The sequence below is a fragment of the Podarcis filfolensis genome (assembly GCF_964270895.1).
Source record: "Podarcis filfolensis genome assembly, chromosome: 17".
NCBI classification, from domain to species: Eukaryota; Metazoa; Chordata; class Lepidosauria; order Squamata; family Lacertidae; genus Podarcis; species Podarcis filfolensis.
In genome coordinates this window covers 31,844,889-31,870,397 of record NC_139621.1, presented here as the reverse complement: position 1 = coordinate 31,870,397, position 25,509 = coordinate 31,844,889, and the positions used below count along the sequence as shown (strand labels likewise).

Here is a 25,509-nt window from a genome sequence, read left to right as displayed (position 1 = left end):
CTGCCTCGCATGGTGCATCAGTTTCCAGGCTGCCACATTTCAGATTGCAGGTGAGGAACTGAATGTTTCAAAAGTTCCCCATTTCTGTTTTATTTTATTTTTAATCCCTCATAACAAAAGCTGTTGCTTACGCAAGAAGGTGGGCGAGAATGCTCTCCCTGACACACTAGTTTTATATGTCTGGAGAGTTGTTTTGTTTTGTTTTAATGTGTGGGAGCGCTCAAATAGTCAACCTCTCACTTGCAATCTGAAGTACAGTCAACAGCAAAGGATTTGTCGTGTCAAGCTGCAGATTGCATGGCTTGGCTCTATACAAAAGAAGTTTATAGGTGACAGACTCGGCAAGAATACCCGCATCTGGGCGACATGTACCATCATGAGGGCAATCCCACAGAGGCTTGTTTCAGGTGATCCATCGCAGCTCCCTTTGTACAGAAAGGAACATGTGATCCCCAAACCCGAATGCAGCCTGTGACTCACGCAATTACAGCTTCAACTAACTTTGCTTGCTTTGCATGTAAGGGCAGTCATTACCTCCTTTTGTCTCATTCACCTTACTCACCTCTTTACTTTGGAGAGCAACAAGAGCAACTGTAGTGTGGGTGCCACAAAGTCATTTTGGCAAGCTTTGGATAACTCCTTAGGAATCTGCCTGCAAAAAGAGCAAGCAGACTAGAATGGTTGTCTGTGCAATGTGTGCATGGGATGGGGGAGGGAGTGCTCTAAGTGGGTTTGTTTGCTCCCTTGCTTCATTTTTGCAAAGAACAGTGGGCCTTAGTAGCTGCAGGAGGCGTCCTTGGGGAAGGCACAGCTTTGGGCAGCTGCTTGGGAGAAAGGGACTGGTGTAGAATTCTACAGAAGTTATTTCGGTCCTGTGATGCACTAGGTAGGACACAACTAGATATTTTTAAAAATAAATAAATTAAGGAATTGCTTAAGGAATTAAGGACGCAGGTGGCGCTGTGGGTTAAACCACAGAGCCTAGGACTTGCCGATCAGAAGGTTGCTCGGTCCCTGCTCCTGTTCGAAAGCACGTTAAAGTGCAAGTAGATAAATAGGTACTGTTCTGGCGGGAAGGTAAACGGCGTTTCCGTGTGCTGCTCTGGTTCGCCAGAAGCGGCTTAGTCATGCTGGCCACATGGCCCGGAAGCTGTACGCCGGCTCCCTCGGCCAATAAAGTGAGATGAGCGCCGCAACCCCAGAGTTTGTCACGACTGGACCTAATGGTCAGGGGTCCCTTTACGTTTACCTTGTGAAATGTTCCGCGAATGACCAGAGGGGGAGCACACAAAATAATGACAGCCCACATTTTTTAATACAGTGGTACCTCGGGTTAAGTACTTAATTCATTCCGGAGGTCCGTTCTTAACCTGAAACTGTTCTTAACCTGAAGACCACTTTAGCTAATGGGGCCTCCTGCTGCTGCTGCGCCGCCGGAGCACGATTTCTGTTCTTATCCTGAAGCAAAGTTCTTAACCCGAGGTAATATTTCTGGGTTAGCGGAGTCTGTAACCTGAAGCGTATGTAACCTGAAGCGTATGTAACCTGAGGTACCACTGTAGAGACGTGCACCCCAATTTCCTGTACATAAAGAAAGCAGTACTCCCTTTGCCTGGGCTGGAGGAAACATGATTCCTTAGAACTGAGTTAACAGAAATTTCATTTGACCAACTTCTATTGCTGGTTTTGGTGAAAACTTGAATTGCTGAGTTTCTCTTTTCGTTTTAAATCTAACCGTATTTTAAAATATACTCCTTACCCTTCCCTTCCTTTATTCAAATGGTAATTTAGCCAAAAGATGCAACACTTTTAATGGTATAAAAGATTTGCTGAAATTTGAACTCTGCACATGCACAGACCATATAGGAATTCCAACCTTGGCTACTGGGTTCAATCCGGCTAAGAGAGAACAAGCATCACAAGTATTTAGTTGTGTTTAGTCATAATTTAGTCACGCTTAGACCTACTGAAATCAGTGGGACTTAAAATTTGTCTTTGAGGATATGCAAAGTGCCTTTTACCTCATCACTGAAACTGCATCCTGTACCCTTCAAGTTACGGAGAATAGATTCCAGAGCCACATTCTCTGCCCTAATTGCCTAGAACTTGCCTTCTTTGCCACTATGCTGTGCCACCAAAACGTGCTCTGTCACCCTCCCCAAAAGTGGGGGAGACTATTCCTAATCTTCTCTCGCTCCACAACTCTGTTCCAGCTCCTCTTCACACACCTATTTTTCATTGCATTCCTCCCTCCACCTTCCTGGCCACAGATAAAGCTTTCTGCACAAATAGTCAAATTCTTGCCAATTATTCAAAGTTCATTGAGATCTACATATGACCTCAGGAAACACTTATTTCCAAATACACACACGCACGCACACGTATAAATCCCATTGATACCAATGGGAATAACCCCCCCCCCATGTCTAATTGGTGCATGGGGATGGGGCAAATTTTTTTTATTTTAAACTGCCTCTCCTCATGTGCTGCAATCACAATAAACCACCCACTCCTGCAAATACCTAATATTTAATTTTTTAAAAAAGAACAGCCATGGTTACTAATCACACTATTAAAGTAACATCTGTTTATCATCAAGTGGATAAGTGCTTTGATTTGTGAGATCTCCCACTCCAGGCAGAGGGTATGCTTGTAAGGTTTTGGATAAGGGTACATTTAGGGTGCTTTGCGGAGGCCCAAGATTGACATGGGGGAAATTCGCAGCTGCCAAAACAGGTAAACAGGTTTGGGCTAGAACATGACAATGTTTAATTTAGTCTCATCTGAAGATGATTCACCTACAGTAGAAGAGATGCATTTTCTCAATCTAGCTTCTGCCAAACATAACAGAGTCATCATCTCTTTTGCAAATTTTATATTTAGCAATTGGTAATTGACTTAAATAGTTTTCTCCTACAGGAAATTTCTGTGGAATTTCTAAAGGCACCATTCCATTTGTTTGTTTGTTTTAATACAGTCACTCGTCCTTTGAAATTATAGGCGTGCTTCAATATTTCTTCATGTTTGTTTGCTGTATTATTCTGTAATAGAGTATCATGCACAGCGATTGTGCTGTACAGATACTGTATTAATAATATGAGTGTTTGATGTGTGCATGTGTGCGGAGTCTAAACTCCCAACACTCTTAGATGCCTGCCCATAATGTTGTGGCCGTCCCATCCAGATACTTTGAACATTAGAAAATCCCGATTTTTTTGGAAGCAATTTCCTATATAAAAAGGGGCAGTTCACGTAGGATGACAAGACTTACTGGTCCTTCAGATAACCTTATTTTATTGAGTTTGCAAATACCTAGCTAATCAGCATCACATAGGTATACTTGCTGAAGTTCCAGCGAGTGGTTAGTTCTAGATCAACACCCAAGACTAATCCATGGCGAGTATTTAGGATATTCTCCCTCATTTTACTCTTGTTGGTGGCCTTGGGCCCAATCAGCATGTATTCAGGATGCTCTGAACTAGCCACATTGCTGTTCTGTTGGGAAGCAACAGAAGGAGCAATCAGGTTGGTTTCTGTGCTGATAAAAAAGACTTCCTTTATTGCAGCACAGCACTCCCCCAGACCCATTAGTCTTTTTCCCCATAACCTCTGTTTCCCCAATCTCTCCCTCTCTGCTTAAACTCTGGGTCTGTGTAATTGCGCTGCCGATTGCGACTTAGTGGTACCACTATCACTACCTCTACCTGCAGTTGGCTGCCCTGCCCTCCGTCCCACCAGCTCCAGTGGTCAGAATCCTGCTCCTACTGCAGGGGTGACTAACCCCCAGTCTGGGGGCCTGATTCAGCCCCTCAAAGCAATTTTTCTGCCCTCCTCCCCTGTCTTACCAATTTACTCTATGCTAAGAGAAACAACGAAGGGCGCGAGTGGCGCTGTGGGTTAAACCACTGAGCCTAGGACTTGCCGATCAGAAGGTCGGCGGTTCGAATCCCCGCGACAGGGTGAGCTCCCGTTGCTCAGTCCCTGCTCCTGCCCACCTAGCAGTTCGAAAGCACGTTAAAGTGCAAGTAGATAAATAGGTACCACTCTGGCGGGAAGGTAAACGGCGTTTCCATGTGCTGCTCTGGTTCACCAGAAGCGGCTTAGTCCTGCTGGCCACATGACCCAGAAGCTGTAAGCCGGCTCCCTCGGCCAATAAAGCGAGATGAGCGCCGCAACCCCAGAGTCGGTCACGACTGGACCTAATGGTCAGGGGTGCTTTTACCTTTACCTTTAAGAGAAACAACAAAAAATTAAAGAGGCACAACTCAGGAGTGGGCAGTAATGTTTAACAACCCAGCACCCTGATAGAGATGCAAATCGCCCACCCCCATTCATATATCCTTTGATGAGTGGGAAAGGGGATGATAACACAGATCACCTGAGGAGGAGGCGTGTACTGGAACGTGCTTGTGTGCAAGAAGGTGGGGTGTTCACACACACTTTTTGCCACACATTGCTGTTTTTCTAGGAAAAGAGGTGCTAGGACTCGCCATGAACACCTCACTTGTTCTCTTATAATGGCAATGGTGCCTACCTGAGAGGTGCTGGAACTGAGTTCTGGAGAATTCTAGCTGAAAAAAAGCCCTGGCTACATCCATTTCTGGTAGGCCGTCCCCAGAGTGTAGGCCAAGGATCAATGCAGCCTTTAGTTGCATCTCTATTAAGTCTTCAGGGAAAGAGCTCATTCTCTAGACTGCTAGTCGAGATCCTTCTTGACTGGAAATGCCAGGGTTTGAACATGGGATCTTTGTACATTTTAATCCCGCCCTGTCCCCCAAGGAGAACAGAGTGACTTTCATGGTTCTCCTCCAGCCCTGTTTTATTTTCTCAACAATCCTGTGAAATAGATTAAGCCAAGAGACAGTGGCTGGCCAAAGCTTCCCAGCTGAGTGTGGATTTGAAACTGGGTTTGAATCTGTAATCGCTTCACCACACCAGTTCTTATGTGTACAAGGTGTGCTCTCTGGCACACAGCTGTGGACTCCCCATGCAGCTTCTTTCCTTCTGGCAGAGGATCCAAAATACTGAGAAGCAGAAAACATGTCTCCACCAAGTCAGGAGTAACTACTTCAGCATTCACAGACAGTGTTGTGTGTGCCAGATGATGGTGTTTTAGGGACAGGATAACAGCTATGTAGATAAGTCAAGAGATTGACTAGTCGGGGTTATTACTTTGTCATCACTGTAACTTACCAGTTTAATGGCCCTGTTTTCGGGACATGCATTATTCAATTTAGATACTCCAGACTTTAATAGCTCAGCAGGTTTGGCTTGCATCGTTGTTCTGCTGTACACTTGAGAAGCAGGAAAGGCTGGAAGTTCAAAGTGAGCAAGCCAAGCCTCACCCATTGTATTCCGGGCAGGTCACCAAATCAACAAGGAGTGCGATGCAATTTGGCAGGCTCTAAGGACCTGAGATGATTGCTTAGCAATCTCAGATTCCTAATTAAAATGGGGGGGGGATAAGGGGGCTTATTCTACATTCCTCCTCTAGTGTGGTTTCATTCCACATCATTAGCTTCCATATAGGTTGTGGATTCTGCTAGTGTCTTAACTCATGTGTCAGCTATGTTCAGAAGCACTCTACTTTGGAATACCAGTTAACAGGGAGGAGCGACCTGAGATAGCTTTCCTTTTTCCTTTTAATGCTCTGCTTTTGTGCTTTCCTTTTCTTTCTTTTTTAAATTTTTATTGGAATTTTATTTACAACATAACACAAACCCCCCACCCCCAATACACAAATCCACCCTCATTAAACGTGAACATAACATACAGTGAACATAACATACAACAATACAAACAACCAAATAAAAGACTTCCTTTATCCTTTATCTGGCCTCCTTATTTACTTATTAGAAACTGTTTCCTTTATGAATAATTATTAAGATTTTTCTAATTATAACTTAAATATCCACAAAGTCTCCTGCAGATATTAATCGAAACAAGTCCAGGTATGTATTTTAGGGCACTGTTTTGCGAAGTATTCTCTGCATTTTCCCCATGCTTTTTGAAACTCTTGTCTAGTGTGATCTCTAATTGCCTCTGTTAATCTAGCCAGTTCAGTATACTCTTAACAGTTTATCTTGTCATTCCTTTTTTGTTGGCACAGTTTCTTTTTTCCAGTTTTTAGCAATTAGGATCCTTGCCGCTTCTGTGGCATAGAGGAATATTTTCTGATCTTCTCTTGCTATACCAGTGTCCATTATCCCTAGTAGAAAAGCTTCTGTATTTTTCATAAAGTTATACTTAAACATTTTTTTTAATCTCATCATACACTGTGTTCCAGAAGCTTTTGAATTTTTTACAGGTCCACCAAACATGTATAAATGTCCCCTCTGTTTTACCACACCTCCAGCACAGATTTGTTTTTGTCTTATACTTTTTAGCTACTTTGGTAGGTGTTAAGTACCATCTATAAAACATCTTGATTAGGTTTTCCCTCAATACTTCACAGGCTGTTAATTTCCAGTTCTTTCTCCATAGTTCTTCCCATGCTGTTAAGTTAATGGTTTTCCCAATATCTAAAGCCCACTTGATCATTATCTCCTTGACCTGTTCGTCTTTGACCTCCCACTCCAATAATGTATCATACATTTTTATATTACCTTGGTTTTCTTTTGTAATAACACTTTTTCTAATAATGAAGGTTCGTTTGAGAAACCCTTTTTCTTATCTGTCCTGAACACTTCATGCAATTGATGGTATAGGATCTGACCCGTAAGGTGTTGTTTAATTTCCTCATAATCTTTAATTACCAATTTATTATCTTTCCCCCAATCAGATCTTTATATGTGGCCCATTCTAATTCCATATTTTTCTTTTTTATTGTAATTGCTTCTAGAGGTGATGCCCACCATGGTGTTTTCGGTTCTAGAAGATCCTTATATTTTGTCCTTGTTTTATATAATGATTTCCTTATGACATGATTCATAAATCCCCCTAATGAGATACTTTTTATTTTAATATCATTTCTTATGGCATTCATCAATAATTCCAATAATTTCCTTTTCATGCTCTGCTTTTGTGCTTTCCAAGAACATCTGCTAGGCCACCGTTCGAGGCAGTGATACAGCGTAAGCAGTGTTTACATTAACACCCAGTAGTAATTGTTTTTAGTTGTTGAAATTCTAGATACTGTAAATAAATAGTAACAGGATGTGGTCTTCATATGCATGATCCATAAGACACATATTAACTCTTTTGTGCACCTTGGCAATTACTAATGTTGTCAACCAATTAAATATTTAGTTGATTTAAAATTAATAAATGATTCATCAGTTACTTTTTTTTTTAAGCATGCATATTGCCACTATTCCAGTGTAGGAGCCTTTTGAGATATTGAACGAAATGTAAAATAACTAGCAATTTAATGAATAAAATCTCACTGTTAGAAGGAAGGGTCATCGTTACATTTTTAAATTCTCATTCCCTTTTACAGTAACACAACAGTAACACAAGAGGGGCCTCAAAAGGAGTTGGGGGCGTGACGTGACAAGAGATATGTTCCTAAAACCTGCAGATCCATCAATTAAAATTTCCCTCGTCAATTGAAATTGGCTCCCGCTGATCAAGCCGCTAAGCCTTGGGTTGATTAATCTCTTGATTAAATGAATTGCAGCTTGCAGCCCTAGTTATGACTGCACTTGAAAGGATAACAATCACTTACAGGAAAGCATCACTATGCTTATGCAGAGAGAGTATTCCAATTCAAAAACATCACCTAGGAAATTCTTAGCACTTTAAGGCGGGCAGTTCTGTACTTGCATTACTGTAGGTGAGTGGCTGTCTAAGGCCACTCAGTTTTTTTAAGATTTAGAACATAAGACCAAGTGGTCCATCTGGTTGGGCATCCTGTTTTCACATTTGACCAACCAGATGCATGTGGGAAGCCTCAAAGCAGGACCTAAGAGAATGACCAGGGTGAGATTTCTACTAGGGAAATTCCTGAGTCTTAACCACACTCTGATCCCACTGCATTGCAGAAGCCCCAGCTAAGCTTTTCCAAAAGCTTTTGGAATCTGGTCCATCTGTTGATGTTAAGGAACCTTCAGAGGCTCTCTGATATGACATGTTTGCAAAACACTTTGAAGAAGGAAAAAAAATCACTCATACCCGCTATTCTATGGATGCAACAATTGAAATAGATCAGTCTATGGAAATGTCCATAATTCTGTCTGGTCCTGAGCTGTTGGGTGAATTGTTGAGGCCTGATGTGTTCTATGTTATAAGTCAAGCACTGCTGGGAATTGCTTCTTTTTGGTTTTCAATGTATTTCCTATCAGTAAAAAAATTCTCTCTGGCACGAGCAAATTTTTAATCTGAAAGTGTGGCCCAGATAAAAAGTTTGAGAACCACTGTCCTACACAAAGGACTTTAATCTAGGTTCTCCTATGGGTGCGCCTGCCATCTGAGTAGAGATGGATGGCTCTTAGATGGGCTACTGAGTTTTGGTGGCCCAGTTATGGAAAGATATGCCCAGAAAGACTTGCTTGGCATCTTCCTTGTTGGCTCTTTCATGTCTAGCAAATGCCTTTTTATTTTACCATCAGATTTTAATATTGAGTATTGTTTTGTACCGCTTTTATAAGTTTTATAAGCCTACTATAGCCCTTTGTGTCTACAGTTCAATTCTTTCATTCATTCTTGTAAACTGTCCTGGGAATTTTATTGGAGGTTGCTATTAAAAAGACTTTAAATAAAAATAAACGATAAATATATTAAATCCTTTTCCGGGAAATGATCGTTAAATCCAATTGCTGGAAAAGGCACTTTGTAAATCCAAGGTGTGCTGCAAACTTCTTTCCCAGCCTTCCGACCTGAAAGGCTATACTTAGAAATACCTGTGATTTCATCTGGCGCCATCTATATGTGCAGGATGTGCTCTGCTGCCAGATTATGAGCCCTGCCTTGCTGCGCATCCTGATATGAATCAATCTGATGCTTCAGCCTTAGCCATTAAGGGCAGGTGATTCTTTCTACAGGAAGCAGCTAAGCAAATGAGCTCAGATTGAGTGACTTGTGTGGGATAACAAACCTGGTTAATCTGTTTCTTATCCTGCCAACAAATTCTTCTCCCAGCTTCCCTTGACGTGTCATCCATAACTTTATCAACCCTATCAGGTATCATTTGCCTTGCTTTTGTGTTACCTAAGAGAAGCAGCGTGCTCTCACTCTAGACTGGGATTGTGGAAGAAAGACAAGTGGGGTGTAATATCTAAAAGTGACTCCACAGAGTCACCATGGCTCATCCGTCTGTTAGCAGGCCCCCCAAACACCACAGATGTTGTCTCTGCATGCAGGGAGAAGTTCATCAAAAGACAGCAATTGCACAATTTAGAGTTCATTTGCCTAATGCTCCCTTTTAAAATAACCCTTTAGGGGCTGTGCCAAAATTACAAAATTCCTGATAGCGGGTGGTGGTCTTAAATCACAAGCTCTTTTGAAATAGAACCAGAGAAGTAATTTTCAAGGGAGTGCCTTTGCTTGATTGCTTCAATCTGAAGTAGGGTTCTCTCAAAGGTCTCGGAAGAATACAAAATTGTAACTTGGCCCGTTGTCTTATATTGAGGCAGCTTCTGTCACTGTGGCAAAGTAATATGCAGACAGCTACATTTACCTTACACTCTTCAGACTATTTAAATAGTAATTCCTTTCATTTGCACGAGAGGGGCTAGTGAGTTCTAACAGAGAAGTCTCGTAATCCCCGAATTACAACCCCCCAGATTTTTCAGGGTTGCCATAACCAACAAATATGAATCTGTAGTGGCAATAAGCCCTGGAATCCAGCTTCTTCCTTCTGGCAGGGACAACAACTGTGGCTTGGCAATGCTAGCATTCGTAATAAACTTGTTTGTCTCCAGTGGGAGCCAATAGGAAGGAGAAGGCACACAGGAAATAAATATGTTGTGCTGTTATTGTTATTGTTGTATCTTTTTCTGCCTGCGATTGCATTTTAAATGGATTTTCCCCCCGCATGGATGCCCGCTTTAAACACAGTACTTAGACTAAAATTTTCTCCCAGAAGAAGGAGGATTGATCTTGTCTTTTCTAATAAATCTATAGCTCTAATTAAAAACAGCAATGCTACACAGTATGTGCCTTTGGTATACAGATAGTCGAAAACCTGTGTATCTCAACTTGCAACACACATACATGACACACATACACAAACACTCATTTCTTCAATGAAATTTGCTTTCTGTGCTTAGATTAGTGCAGTAATTCACAAAGAGGATATACTTAGCCACCCACATAAACCTATATAAAACTTATGCTCTTTCCCACACCCTGCGAAGAACTTCCTCTTTCTGAACTTCTTAATTCAGGAAAGCACTGGTGATTCATAGATAAGAGACCTTGTCGATTCCTGCAGGGCAGGCTGGGTGACTAGCAATCCAGCACCTCAGAACTGGAAGGCTTGGAGAGTTGCGCTGGATGCACACCCTTCTGTTGGCAGGGAGCCAGTTGTAGGTGCTGTGAGCCATAGGCTTGTGGCCTGCAGGGGGAAAGGATCCTGCTCCTCCAAAAGGGGTTGTAGGAAGTGGCTTGAAGCAGCCATGACCTGCCTGGAAATGTGAAAGGGGGAGAAGCAGGAGTTCTCTGCGGTTTCCTTCTGAGCAATAGCCACCACAGCTGAGAATGTGGCAGAGGCTGCGTGGCCAGAGGTTCACCCAGGGGAATGGGGTTCTTTTTTGTGCTTCCCACAAGGCAGGAGCCAGGGCTAGAGGGAGGGGAAGAGTCTGAGCCAGAAGGAGATGGGGAACAGGGTGTAGGATGTGGGGCAGGAGCCGGGACTGGAGGAAGGGCAGGATGCGCCAGGAGCGGAGGAAGAGATGGTCCTGAGAGTGTGAGGTGGTAGAATCCCCTCTGTCCCCCAGGGACTTGAAGAGACGGGATGTGGGTGGCACTGTGGTCTAAACCACTGAGCCTCTTGGGCTTGCCGATCAGAAGGCTGGCGGTTCGAATCCCCGCGACGGGGTGAGCTCCCGTTGCTCTGTCCCTGCTCCTGCCAACCTAGCGGTTCAAAAGCACGCCAGTGCAAGTAGATAAATAGGTACCCCTGCAGCAGGAAGGTAAACAGTGTTTCTGTGCGCTCTGGTTTCTGTCACGATGTTCCGTTGCGCCAGAAGCAGTTTAGTCATGCTGGCCACATGACCCGGAAAGCTGTCTAAAGCTGTCTATGGACAAACACCATCTCCCTCGGCCTGAAAGTGAGATGAGCACCACAACCCCATAGTCGCCTTTGACTGGACTTAAGCATCTAGGGGTCCTTTACCTTTTTACTGAAGAGACAGGCACAGTGGCAACTTCTGTGTAGGAGAAGTCGCAGCTTGCTTGCACGCACCCCATCAGATGAGCCTTCTTAAGTTTGGGTGGAGGCATGAGCGTAGCCAAGGGGGGGGCGCAGCTGTCCCCCCAGATCAAGTAAAACAATAGAAATACTTAACTAATTGACCAGTCATGTCGGTTCTGCCCCCCACCCGGCAAAAAAAAATCCTGGCTATGCTCATGCGTAGAGCCATGGTTACACTGTTGCTCCAACCGTCCAGTTCATGGCACAAGCCTAGGGAGGGCAGGCCAGCTCCTTAGTTGTCAGAAGTGTGCGTGTGCATGTTCTGTGCACCATAGGATCGACTGTGTGTGCTTTGTTAATAAAGAATTAAACTACCTGCCATTTGTCCTCCTTGCACTGGGTCTGTTCAGCAGCTGCTGCTCTCCTCAAATTGTTAGCCCCACCTCACCCTGCTATGTTCAAGTAACAACTCCAAGAGATCTGATGTCTGTCTCCTGATGCTATATGGGCATGGTGCTTATTTTAGTACTGTTGGTATCCGCCTGCTGCTGATTTACATATATAGTTTACCATTAATCTGCATGACAATTTAGAAGGATGACAACAAAGAGGTAGGTCCCTGCCCGCAAGGAACTTGCATCCTAAAATGGCAGGAAGGAACTTGCATTCTAAAATTTGACAGCATGGGGGGAGGAAGATGGCAGGGAGGCTAAACAGAGCGGGGCGGGGACTCGTTCTTGCGTAGTATTGTAAGATTATTTGCCTTATATTTTTAATTCATTCTTTGTATCTACATTACTCCATTGGCATACATCATAGTACTAACAAAAAAGCATGACTTCTTTGACAGCCTGATAAAACTCTCGGCTAACATGACTCTTCCCCCATTCTCTCTCTCTCTCCCCCATAGTGGAGTGAGGTGCAGGAGATCGTAAATGGCACTCCGATGTACATGTATCAAGACTGCAGCGTCCTCTCGGAAGGCGATACTGACCATTGGCTGCGGACCAACTGGATATTCCGAGCCGAAGCCTTTTCCCGCATCTACGTGGAGCTGAAATTCACCATCCGGGACTGCAAGAGCTTCAAAGGAGAGGCGGTCAATTGCAAGGAGACGTTCAACCTCTACTACATGGAGTCGGAGCAAGATGTTGGCATCCAGTTCCGCCGCGCTCTCTTCACCAAGGTCAGCAGGGGTTGCAGAGCTACAGAAAGTTTTCAAAACTTGGCTTACTCAAGAGCAGAAGGAACGTCCAGTCTAAACAACAGCAGAGGGGAAGGAGAGATGAGAATGAGCAGAATGGTTTGGGAGAACAGGAGTCCTTTGGGTGGCTGAGTTGCAAGAGTAAAGGCTTTGGGTAGGGATGTGGCAGGAAGCAAGCAAACCCCCCCCCCCAAAAAAAACCCAGGGTGGAGCAAGGCCATGAAGCTTGTACAGGGTGTGGAAGTAGACATTATTATATGGGCCCACCCAGATAAATTTTCTCAGGAATGAGCACTCTTTGGAGTCAGTACTGAGCCCTCTGCCCTTGTAGCAGCGCCCCTTGGATTTCTGTTCCCCAAAGCTCCAGTTTTCAGCTGTGATGCAAACAGGAGAGCCTTCTAATGAAAGGGGTGGGGAATGCTGTCTGTGTACACTTGGTACAACATTTTCCACATTTCCTCTTGTTCTGTGGCTTTCCCTGCAAGGCGGGGGGAACCACTCTTATGCACTCAATTGGAGCAATCAGCAATTCATGTTTTATCACTAAAAGGGAGTTTACAGTCGAAAAGGAGCAGGGAAAGGGGGAAACCACTTGGACCCATGCCTAGAAAGTGTGGATTAAGCGGAAAACCATTCGGACTCATCCTTTCTAGGCTTGGGACAAGCAGAAGTATGGACAAACCCTGAGGATCTTTTTACACATTACACATGAGTCGACCTTTGTTTGACACAGAGTGTACACAGCAAGGAGCTATGGCCAGTTACAGGTTTTTTTGACATAGCTGTCAACCTTTCCTTTTTTTGCGGGAAATTCCCTTATTTCAGCACCGTTTCCCCCTGCTTCCCGCTGCTATCCCGGATTGTTAGATATCCCGTAGACGGTCTCCGGGACAGGTGAGGCTGCTGATCCCTTATTTTCAAATCTGAAAGTTGACGGCTATGTTTTTTGATAATCTGTTTCTGTACGCTTTAATTTGTCACAGTCACATTCTATGTGTATATTTAAAAGATCTTAGATTTGCATTTTAAAACTTGCCATGCGAAGGGGCCCTTAGCCAAGGTTTTCAGGAGCATTTTCAGTGTGGAAACCCCTGAATTCCAGTGACACTTGGAGCAAAGCCAAATCCTTGGGAATCAGAGCATCCAAAAGTGCAAATACCGCAGTGATCAGATGCTCATAACAGCTTCCTTGCAAACAGATGGACAAGTGGGGAGCTATTTGCACCAATGTGCTCTTCAGTCAGATTAAGAAAAAAAATCGTCTTGGAGGCAGACAGTTTTCAGACAGGGGGGGAAATACAAAATATACCAGTTGTTCTTCATTTGGCTGGTTCTGACTGCATATTATTTGACCACAATTAAAGATTGTCAGGTATTCCACAAAGACAGGAAAGCCTTATATAGAACGCGGGATGGAATACCTCTCCAAAAAGAGGCCACTCTTGCCCTTCAAAAGAGACTCCTGCAAACAGGAGCCGCTGTTGTCAGCTGTTGCAAATGTACAATCTTCTCCTCACTTAAGAGATCCTCTTCTCTTGAGGATCAGGTCTGGATGGAACGAGTCCTGTCAATCTGAAGCAGAAGAGGCTGTGCTAAGTGCAGAGGCGGAGAAAGGTGGGGGCAGCGTGCCCCAGATGTCATCCTTGAGGGGGGGTGACATCACCGCTGGTGGTGCCCCTCTGGGACGCTCGCCACCGCTGGCTAACCCCCCTGGGGTGCTCCCCGCTGCCAGCGCACTCCTCTGGGACGCATACAGCTGCTGGCACACACCCCTGGGTTCCACCTCTGGCTGAGTGCTGATTTGCTGGATTCCCAAGACACCATGATAAAGTTTTCCTTCCCTGCCTGGAGCATTTTTCAGATTAAACGTAATAATTAGTTTTTTGTTTTGTTTTTTAAGACAACAAACCAACCAACCTGTCCCTGTGGATGGGTTAAATGAGCAAATAGCACTTATCTAACACTGCAGGCAGCACTATAATCAAAGAAAGAACAACAGCTGGAAGGTGGATGGCCCATAAGAATTGTGGAAAGAGAAGCCAGTCAGGCAAGGAAATTAGTGGTCAATGTGAAGCAAATAAGTGCGTCATTTGATTTGAAGAGCAAAGGTGGGAAAGATGCAAGATCTTACCCTGCAGAAGCCAAACAAGGAGAAGAGATAAATTATGCTGGGGGCTCAGGCAGAGCTTTAAAATGGAGGTGGCTAACCTGTGGCCTTCCAGATTTCTTTAGACTCCCAGCTACCATCAGCTCAGTCGGTAGAGCGTGAGACTCTTAGCCTCAGGGTTGTGGGTTTGAGCCCCACCTTGGGCAAAAAGATTCCTGCATTGCAGAGGGTGGACTAGATGAGCCTCGTGGTCCCTTCCAACTCTGCAGTTGTGTGAAAAAGCCCTACCTAATTATTATTATTATTATTATTATTATTATTATTATTATTTATTGAATTTATAGACCGCCCTATACCCGGAGGTCTCAGGGCGGTTCACAGAAAAGATCAACATAAAAACCACAATATATATAATCAAAATAAATACAACAACCCAATAACCCGCCCTCAAAAGAGCCACATTTTTAAAAGGGCATAGGACATGTTCAATGGCCATAACATGGTCAATGGCCAGGGATGATGGGAGTTGTAGTCCAACAACATCTGGAGGGCCAGAAGTTAGGCACACCTGCTTTAAAAAGGAGTAGGGAAGTCTTTTTTGCACAAGCCCTACTGAAATGAAGGAGTGGTGTACAAAAGCAAGACTGTCCTCTTGTGTACAGTGGTACCTCAGGTTACAGACTCCGCTAACCCAGAAATAGTACCTCAGGTTAAGAACTTGGCTTCAGGATGAGAACAGAAATTGCACGGTGGCAGCAGGAAGCCCCCTTAGCTAAAGTGGTACCTCAGGTTAAGAACAGTTTCAGGTTAAGAGCGGGCCTCCAGAATGAATTAAGTTCTTAACCCGAGGTACCACTTTATCTCCCTTCGTCTTGGTGAAGGTTGTGCAGCCAAGTCTTTCTTCATTACAGTTCTGTGAAAATAATACTTTAAATTAGAAGTGGGGGGGGGGCATGTGGCTCTCCAGATGTTGTTGCAGCCAAATTCCAACCACCCCCAACTATTGGCTAAGCTGATTGAGGCTGTTGGGAGCTGAGGTCTGACAACTTTTGCTTTAAGTAGTTGATGCTCAGATGCCCCTTTTTGACCAATGTTAGCTTGCTAATTTGATTAGAAACACCTTCACCTGGGAAGTATTCTGCCTTGATTTCCATGTAAGCTCTTTCCAAGTTAGGGTGCCTCCTACACTCCTTCTTCATGTTTTAGCATTTTGTGGTCGTTTCCCCACAGCTAAGGAGATGGATCTAGGCCAGTGTTTCCCAAACTTGGGTCTTCGGCTGTTTTCGGACTACAGTTCCCATCATCCCTGACCACTGGTCATGCTAGCTAGGGATGATGGGAGTTGTAGTCCAAAAACAGCTGGAGACCCAAGTTTGGGAGGCACTGATCTAAGCATTGGGCCTCTCTCATTGCAGCATTACGCTTTCCTGTATTTGGGTTGTGGTACGGGACGCGGGTGGCGCTGTAGGTTAAACCACAAAGCCTAGGACTTGCTGATCAGAAGGTCAGCGGTTCGAATCCCCACGATGGGGTGAGCTCCCATTGCTCGGTCCCTGCTCCTGCCAACCTAGCAGTTCGAAAGCACGTCAAAGTGCAAGTAGATAAATAGGTACTGCTCTGGCGGGAAGGTAAACGGTGTTTCCGTGCACTGCTCTGGTTCACCAGAAGCGGCTTAGTCATGCTGGCCACATGACCTGGAAGCTGTACACCGGCTCCCTCAGCCAATAAAGCGCGATGAGCGCCGCAACCCCAGAGTTGGTCACGACTGGACCTAATGGTCAGGGGCCCCTTTACCTTTACCTGTGCAAGAGCCACATTCCACACAGCTGCACAGTGGGCTCTGTATGGCTTGTGCATATTGGGTATATTGTCAGGGCAACTCAACGCCCTCCTCTCTCCTCCCTCTAAAAAAAACCTGTCAGAACAGCCTCCTAGTGCAATCCAATGCATGTCTGCTCCGAAGGAAGTCTCTTTGTTTTCAGCAGAGATTACTTATGTAAGATTGCAGCTTTAGCTGTTTATCAGCCTGTTCTAGAAGATTGTGCAGAACTGAACACACCATTAGACATGATAGCTAAATGGAACCTCAGTGTTCAGAGGCAGTGTATCTTTGTATATTAGTTGCTGGAGGACAAACTCCAGGGACATTGCCTTCCTGCCCTACTTGTGGATTGCCTGGAGGCAATCTGGCTGACCACAGGACGCTGGACTTGATGGACTCTGGATTTTAGCCAATAAAATCTAGAGTGCAACAAGTATGGGCAAGTTTCACTCGTCTGGAGTGATCCTGCTGGTGTCTTTCTTCTAAATATTTCCATTATATAATTAAAGGTACCTGTCAGAACCTGCCGGACACAGGTCTGACAAACCAATTATGTAAACTTCAGATCTTCTTTCTTTATTTTTTTAAAGGATGATATAGGCTCAGATATCCTATGTGTGCTTATTATCTACTTGCTGATAATGTTATGAATTATTATTTGCATTCCATTTGACCTGCGATACAGTTTTCAAACCAGTTTTTCTTTGACTCATACTCTGAAACGTTTATGATCATTATGTAAATATAATACAGTACATCCAAACCAGAGAGATAGCAGTTGAATGAATTGTTCTTTATTCCCAGCAGGTTTCACTACGTAGTCTTGCTGTAGGAAAGTAGTCAATCACGCTTCAGTTAATTCAGAGTTAGATGCAGCATCAATGATTTTTTTGAGCATTCTCTAGCCATCTTTCATTTCTGTGTCAAATACGTGCATGTGATTCAATGTTACTGTGCAACTCTAATATACTCTAGTCATTTAGCAAGTAGTTTTTAAAAACCTTCCATTAGTCCCATTATGAACCATACTGCATGGCAGAGAATGATTTAGTCCAGGGATGAGGAACTTGTGGCTTGTCTGATGTTGTTGGACTACAACTCACATCATCCCTGACCACTCACCATTCCATGAGACGCTCATTGGAATTGTAGCCCAAGGGCAGCTGGAGGACCACGAATTCCTCCTATCTGGCTTAGCACAAAAACCAGGCTAAACCTTAGAAAGATGAAAATACTTACTGGTTAAGCCAAATTCCTCACTCTGATGGTTATGAATGGGAAGGTGTATGGGTGATACAGCTATCTTTGGAGGGCTCAGGAAGCATTTTATATTGTTTGATTTCTGAAGAATTTGGTGAATTTGGGGTGTATCATTTTCAGCTGCGGGTGTTGTTGTTGCATATTTGAGTGATCTTCCACATGAAACAGAAATCTCCCTACGCATTGGCTAGAATAAACCTGGATGTGCTTGTATATTTTTTAAAATTAGTTTTCCAGATTATTACAAATACGTCCAAATTACTTAAATTTAATACATTTTGGCAAAAACATTCCCCTTCTCCCAGTCTTTGGGCAAATTTGGGGTTTCCCAAACTTGGGTCTCCAGCTTTTTTTGGACTACAACTCCCATCATCCCTAGCTAGCAGGACCAGTGGTTAGGGATGATGGGAATTGTAGTCCAACAACAACTAGAGATCTGGGAAACCCTGGGTCTTTAAAGCTGGAGAGAGGGTTGTTTTTAGTTTGTTACCATATTATGTATTTTTGTCTTTTCTTACTGCAAACTGCCATGTGGTCCTCAGATGAAGGGCAGTACATTAATTTAATAAATAATAAACAAAGAGTGGGAGTTTTTGCATATAGGTGAACACTGAGATGTGTGAAACCTTCACCTGCAGTGTGGTGTAGTGGTTAAGAGCAGTAGACTTGTAATCTGGTGAACTGGGTACGCTTCCCCGCTCCTCCACATGCAGCTGCTGGGTGACCTTGGACTAGTCACACTTCTCTGAAGTCTCTCAGCCCCACTCACCTCACAGAGTGTTTGTTGTGGGGGAGGAAGGGAAAGGAGAATGTTAGCTGCTTTGAGACTCCTTCGGGTAGTGATAAAGCGGGATATCAAATCCAAACTCTTCTTCTTCTTCTTAAGTCGTGTATTACAGGGGGAAGTTGGCGCTTAAAATTGATTCTGCTGAACATGTACAAACTTCATGCCCATTTTCTCCTCCTGCAGATCAACACTGTGGCAGGAGACCGGAGTTTCACAGCACAGGACATCATGACACGTGACATGCAGCTGAACATGGAAGTGTGCCACATAGACAACCTGCAGCAACGCGGCTTCTACCTGGCCTTTCAGAACTCGGGGGCTTGCGTTGCCTTGGTTTCCGTGAGAGTTTACTACAAGACCTGCTCGGACATTGTGCGCGGACTGGCCCACTTCCCAGAGAAGCTAGCTGTTTCGGGGGGACTGGAAGAAGTATCTGGTGTCTGCTTAAAGAACGCAGTCGAGGATGGAGGGCTTCCACCGAAGATGCACTGCAGTCCCGATGGGGAGTGGCTGGTCCTGGTGGGCCGCTGCGTGTGCATCGCTGGCTTCGAGGAGGATGGAGGAAGGTGTGTTGGTAAGTACATAATGGCGCAAGCTTGGAGGCGGGTACCTGAGGAGATCTTGGGATAGGAACACACCAGAGTTCACAGGGTGGAAGGTGTGGAAAGTTTACTCATTGCACGCAACTCACAGGGGCGCATCAGCTTATCTGACTCCCATTGCTGTTTATACGTCAAGCGCAACTCCCAGGTTGTCTTTCTGTTTCACTCTCCCTCTGACTATAAAGTAAGTAGACTAGTTTGACATACCTGTCCTTCCACCTGCTTTTTATTTCCTTCCAAGTTTTGGAGCCAGTTTCTGGGACGTGGAAGTGCGTGACTGAGACTGATTCACTCGATGAGTGTCTCCCAGTTCTTTAAACTGGGCACCTCTGGGGCGTAGGAGTTGGGTCAGGATGGTATCGCCATATAGGCCACCTGTATCTGCAGGGCCATCCTGAAGCGTCTTGGAAGATCAGGCAGGAAATCCCAACTCTCCTTCCCAGCACTAGTAGGATATATTTTTCTTATGTTCTACTTGTTTCAACCAGAGGCCGTGCGAAAAACGGCAAAAGGGAACACAGTCACAAACTTTTAAAGGCAGCCAATGAAATATTTGTTTGCCCAAAACAGTCTACTATAAACACACACACACAACAAGCATGCTGTAAAAAATGTAGCTGGTACTCAAATTGCTTTTGAAGTACCAACTAGTGCATCTAAGTCAAGGGGATATGTCTCGGAAGATGGGTATATGCATAGGATTCCTCGTTCAAACCATGGCATCTTCACTTAAAAAAGGGGATCAGGCATGATACAAGACCTGGGGCTCTGGAGAGAGAGCCACCACCAGCCAGTACAATTGGTAGACAATACTGGGCTAAGCAAAAGGGACGTGAGTGGTGCTGTGGGTTAAACCACAGAGCCTAGGACTGGCCGATCAGAAGGTCGGCGGTTCGAATCCCCGCGACGGGGTGAGCTCCCGTTGCTCGGTCCCTGCTCCTGCCAACCTAGCAGTTCGAAAGTATGTCAAAGTGCAAGTAGATAAATAGGTACCACTCCGGCGGGAAGGTAAACGGCGTTTCTGTGCGCTGCTCTGGTTCACCAGAAGTGGCTTATTCATGCTGGCCACATGATCCGGAAGCTGTACGCCGGCTCCCTCGGCCAATAAAGCGAGATGAGCGCCGCAATCCCAGAGTTGGTCACGACTGGACCTAATGGTCAGGGGCCCCTTTACCTTTACGGGGGTAAGCAGACGAAAAGCCCAACCTGGTTAGAAGGCAGCTTCCTCTCTTACGACAGAAAATGATTTCCGCCTAAACCTAATTCTTTAGTCTGTAATCTGCTCTCTCCCAACATTTCAGCTAAGCGCTAGTATTCACTGTGATGAGGTATAGGGAAGATAATATATTGACAGAATTTCCTCAGGGTGTTCCTCTTTGGATTTCTCATTAGGCTGCTCTGTCCTGTAAAAGGAATTTGCACCACTTGGAAGTTCCAGGGCAACTGCTTGAGGCCTGGTAGTCCTTGCACTTCTCTGCCTTGCCTTTGCTAGCTGAAGAACTGAGAAAAACTTCCAGACATCCACCCTTCCCTGCCCCTCTGCTTCCACAGCTCAGCCAGTTTTTCCACTTCGCTGCTAGCATTACTGCTTTCATTCCACCCTCCTGGGTTGGGAGCCGTCCCTTGGAATGGGACGGGGAACCCATCCTGCCCAGGCAGGTCCTCACTGCGCCCGCCCAGGTAGTGGCTGACACACAAGCTACTCCCTTACCCAGTTCAGGCCAAGACAAAGGCAGAGGTGGCTTCAGACAGCGAGTTCAAGGAATTGTCCCTGTTTCTCAAACCTGTGGGGATGAGTTAGTGGACTTGGAGGGCAAAATAAAAATGGAGGCCTTCCTGAAGAGAAAAGGCACATGGAACAATGGCAATTGACACAGGAGAATTGCTGGTTTTAGGCTGTGCACACCCAGCGTTTTATTCTAGAATCAATGGAGATGGAGTACCATATTTTTCGCTCTATAAGATGCACCAGTTTTGGAGGACGAAAACAAGAAAAAAAATATTCTGAATCCCAGAAGCCAGAACAGCAAGAGGGATCGCTGCGCAGCGAAAGCAGCGATCCCTCTTGCTGTTCTGGCTTCTGGGATAGCTGCGCAGCCTGCATTCGCTCCATAAGACGCACACACATTTCCCCTTACTTTTCAGGAGGGAAAAAGTGTGTCTTATAGAGCGAAAAATACGGTACTTGTTTCTCCCCCCCCCCCCCATCTATTCCACACACAATCTAGATCTATTGCATATCTATTTGCCCCTGAAAAGCGCAAAATGGTGGGTGGTTTATCTCCCACCAAGAGTGGGGAGCAATATGTGGCTTCTGCACAGGGCAATCCAACATAGGATCTCTGTGTTATACAGATGGGCTGTCAATCACAACGGTTGACATTTAGCTAGCATCTTTCTAAAAACAAGGTTCCCCCACACATGCGCACATTTGTATGTATGCACATGTGTGTGTGCAATCGCACACAGTTTTTAAGATGGTGCTTTCATGATGCTGTCCGCTTTCGCCTTTTCAAACCATCCGCCACGCCGTGATGGGAAATGGTTTCTTTTGTTCAGAAAGGGTTCTTGCCAGCTCCCAAGGACTCACAATAAAAGGCATGCAGATTTGGCTGTTCTCCTGGTATCTCTCTCTGTCCCAGGTGTCTCAGACTGGCAGCAGACCTGAGTGTTCACTTCTAAGATCAGGTCTGGATCCAAACCTTTTGCTGGACCCACCCAGTGTTGGCAGAGTGCCAGAAGTACTGCTTTTGGCCTTTGTTCCAGGATCAGGGTGAGGCCACTTCCAAACAGGAGCACACAAAGAGCTGAAGTGTGGGACGGGAGGCGAGGGGGTTGTACAGCTCTGACCTTTGCTCTGACTTGGGGGGGGGGGCGGAGAAGATGGAAATACTAAGGGAAGTATTCTTGGACTTTAATTTGGGTTGCCATGGAGGGTGAGCCCACGGCTGCCTCCTTATGGAAGGAAGTACCAGATCTAGCTAATAAGGCTAGCTAGCTGTAATCATGTGCTTAAACTTTAAAGAAGTAAAATTTAAAAACGTTTGCATAAATGTTCTCTTACGTGCGGCTTTCCTTGTGCTTGACCCGGAAACTGCAGTTTGTGACGAGTCCGGTGTGTACCTATTGGGATTTAAAGCCCTTAAGAGCTTGAGAACGGTGTACCTGCAGGATTGCCTTATGCCAAACTTGGCCCTCCAGCTGTTTTGGGACTACAACTCCCATCATCCATAGCTAAGAGGACCAGTGGTCAGGGATGGTGGGAATTGTAGTCCCAAAACAGCTGAAAGGCCAAGTTTGGCCACGCCTGCCTTATGCCATATGTGTCCACTTGACCACCTCGATCTGCAGAACTGACATTGTTACTGGTGCCACATAATACTCATTCCATAGTTGTATGAAATGGGTCTTTTAGTGTGGCAGGACTCCCTGCCTATAGTCATTAGGCAGGTGCCTTCGCTGTACTCTTATCAGTGCCTACTTAAAACATTTTTGTTTAAGTGAGCCTGTCTTGAGATTCCAGACACATAATTGTTTTAGGGTGTGTACACACACACACACACACGTTAAATTATTAATTATTTTTAAATGTTTTGATCTGTTTTCACTGATAATTTTAATATTTCTTTGTAAACTGCCTAGTCGTTTTATGACATTCAGGCAGGATATACATTTTGTTAAATAAATAAATTGTTGGTCACAGGGTTCTGTGTAACCTGTCCAAATTATGCAATATATATGCAAACTTAATTTGCATAGTTTATTTTGCATCAGCTTGACCATTGGGAAGAGGCAGATATCTAGCTTTTCAGAGCTAGAATACCTTTTTAACCAGGTCTTTGGTTGATTTGATTGACATCCTATGCCCTTTTAAAATGTGGGTTTTTGGGGGGGTGTTATTGGGTTGTTGTTTTGATTTTGATTATATATTTTGTGGTTTTATATTTGGATTTTGTTCAATGAACCGCCCTGAGACCTCTGGGTATAGGGTGATATATAAATTAAAACAGCAACAGCAGCAACTCTCCTGCTTTTGAACGCAGAAAGCCATACTGAGCCAGGCTTTCATCATAGGCCTGACCTATAGGTCTATCCTTAATAATCTCAGACGTATTCTGAGCCTCTTCTCTGAATTTTCAGCTTCAATTTAAAAATTTAAAAACAAATCTGTACCCTTTTTTTACTTTCAGGCTAAAAAAAAAAAAAGCAATATTTCTGTGAAGTAATAAATCTGCCCCTGATTTCTGGTGCTCTGGTCAATTAATGCACTGGGATAACTGACAAACCCTTGGCAAAATTGTGGTTAGCGGTTTATTAAAACTATACCTGAAGATTACTGCTATTTAAGGTTTATTGCTGTTTCACATTGGACCCCCTCAAAGTTACGGTGATGGGTGTTCTATTGGAGCTTCCTTAGACTCTGGAGGTTTCACGAGGTTTTTCTTTCAAGTTTGTCTTTGCAAGCGTAAACGCTAGAAATGTGCCCTTTGTTCGTTTAAAATGAAAGCTGGGGTTCTCGGGGAGCTGAATTTGGAGCCCCCTGGCGCATTGTGTGGCATTTTCGTACTTGATACAGAATAGACGCAACCACAGCCATGGCCTTTTCTGTGGGTACAGAAAAGAACAGGGGCAAAAAGCAAGGGATTGAGTCAGTGCCTCTGTGGTGTCGCTCTTGAAAAGGGAATGTTGACTCCTTCCTTGGGGTGAGTGCCTTTCGGTCTCAGTTGCAGAGGCAAATTTCTTTTTTCTTTCTTTTTTCAAATGGCAGATTGTGCAGACCCCTAAAAGAGTATAAGGAACTGTGAGGCAAGAGGTGAATTTATATGCAGCATTTACAGTCATACCTCTTGTTACGTTTGGTTCAGGTTACGTCTTTTCAGGTTGCGTCCCACGGCGACCCGGAAGTAACGGAATGGGTTGCTTCTGGGTTTCGCCGCTCACGCATGCGCAGATGCTCAGAATGACGTCACGTGCAGAAGCGGCGAATCGTGCATTCTGCGCATGATGCGAACGAGGCTCCAGAACGGATCCCGTTCGCAACCAGAGGTACCGCTGTAATTACATTTTTGTCTTTATTTATCTGTACGGAAGGTTAGAGCAGCTTGCGATGGGGAGTCCCCCAATTCAGAGCATTGACAAGGCTGAGACCTGCTTAGCTTTGATAACAGACCCCCTACCCAGGGGAGGGGTCAATTCTCCCCACCCTGCATATAGAATCATAGAACGGTAGAGTCGGAAATGACTCTGAGGATCATCTAGTCCAACCCCCCGAAATGCAGGAATATGCAGTTGTCTCTTATGGGGATTGAACCTGCAACCTTGGCATTATCAGCACCACACTCTAACCAACTGAGCAGTAACATGCCATGTCTGAGTGGAGGTGGGAACCGCTGGCTTGTGGGGGCACAGAGGCAGCATGGGGGTTAGGCAGAAAAAGTTCTTCCTTTCCCTAACGGGGAACCTTAGCTCTGCTGCTCTAAGTGAGCTAAGGTGGGAAGCTCCCTTCTCTTCCTTCGATTTAATGAGCCCATACAGGCCTCGTTAAAGATAATTGCTGGGTGGTGGTGGTTGAGCTGGTGCCACTGTCTGCCACCCCCACACCGGGGAGGGGTGTCTCTGCCTGTGTTTAGCCTTCCCAGGTTGCACCCGATTTCCTGTCTGCCTGTCTGCCTAAGGAGCTTAGTCCCTTGGCAAGCAACAGGATCGGGCCCAGTTGTCCCTGCAGCTACTGCAGAACAAAAAGAACCTGTGACCCTCCCTATTCGGTGTAGGTTTTTGCAGTGCTATTTTTCTCGAAAAACAGGTGCCGGAACTCACCATGAAGGCCTCCCTTGTCCTCTTATAATGGCATACCCTCCAACATTTCTCCAATAAAAATAGGAACACCCTATTCCTCCTCCTCCTCCTCCTCCTCCTCCTTACAGTCATACCTCTTGTTACGTTCAGTTCAGGTTACGTCTTTTCAGATTGCATCCCACGGTGACCCGGAAGTGCCGGAAAGGGTTACTTCCGGGTTTCACCGCTCGCACATGCGCAGACGCTCAAAATGACATCAAGCGTATGCGCAGAAGCTGTGAATCACTGGTTGCGTTCTGCTCATGTTGTGAATGGGACTCCAGAACAGATCCCATTCACAACCAGAGGTACCACTGTATTATTATTATTATTATTATTATTATTATTATTATTATTACCCTGCTCATCTGACTGGGTTGCCCCAGCCACTGTGGGTGGCTTCCAACACATATAAAAGCATAATAAAACATTAAACGTTAAAAAGCTTCACTATACAGAGAAGCTGCCTTCAGATGGCTTGGAGGTCAGATAACTCCATAGCCTCCAACATTTCTCTGACGAAAACAGAGATGTCTTAAGGAAAAGCCAGACATTCAGGGATCAAATCAGAAACCAGGACAGCTTCTGCAAATCTGGGA

The 25,509-nt window shown here is 44.9% G+C and overlaps 1 protein-coding gene across 2 annotated transcripts in view; it reads left to right on the top strand.

Moving 5' to 3' along the window:
• EPHA1 (EPH receptor A1) overlaps positions 1 to 25,509 on the top strand; it is a 79,837-nt gene that overhangs the window by 26,999 nt on the left and 27,329 nt on the right. For both annotated transcript variants that reach the window (XM_083593031.1, XM_083593030.1), the window contains exons 3-4: positions 12,204 to 12,479; positions 18,657 to 19,047. In XM_083593031.1, the coding sequence (XP_083449157.1) occupies positions 12,240 to 12,479; positions 18,657 to 19,047 (631 nt within the window). In that variant the 5' untranslated portion in view covers positions 12,204 to 12,239. The remainder of the gene's footprint in view (positions 1 to 12,203; positions 12,480 to 18,656; positions 19,048 to 25,509) is intronic.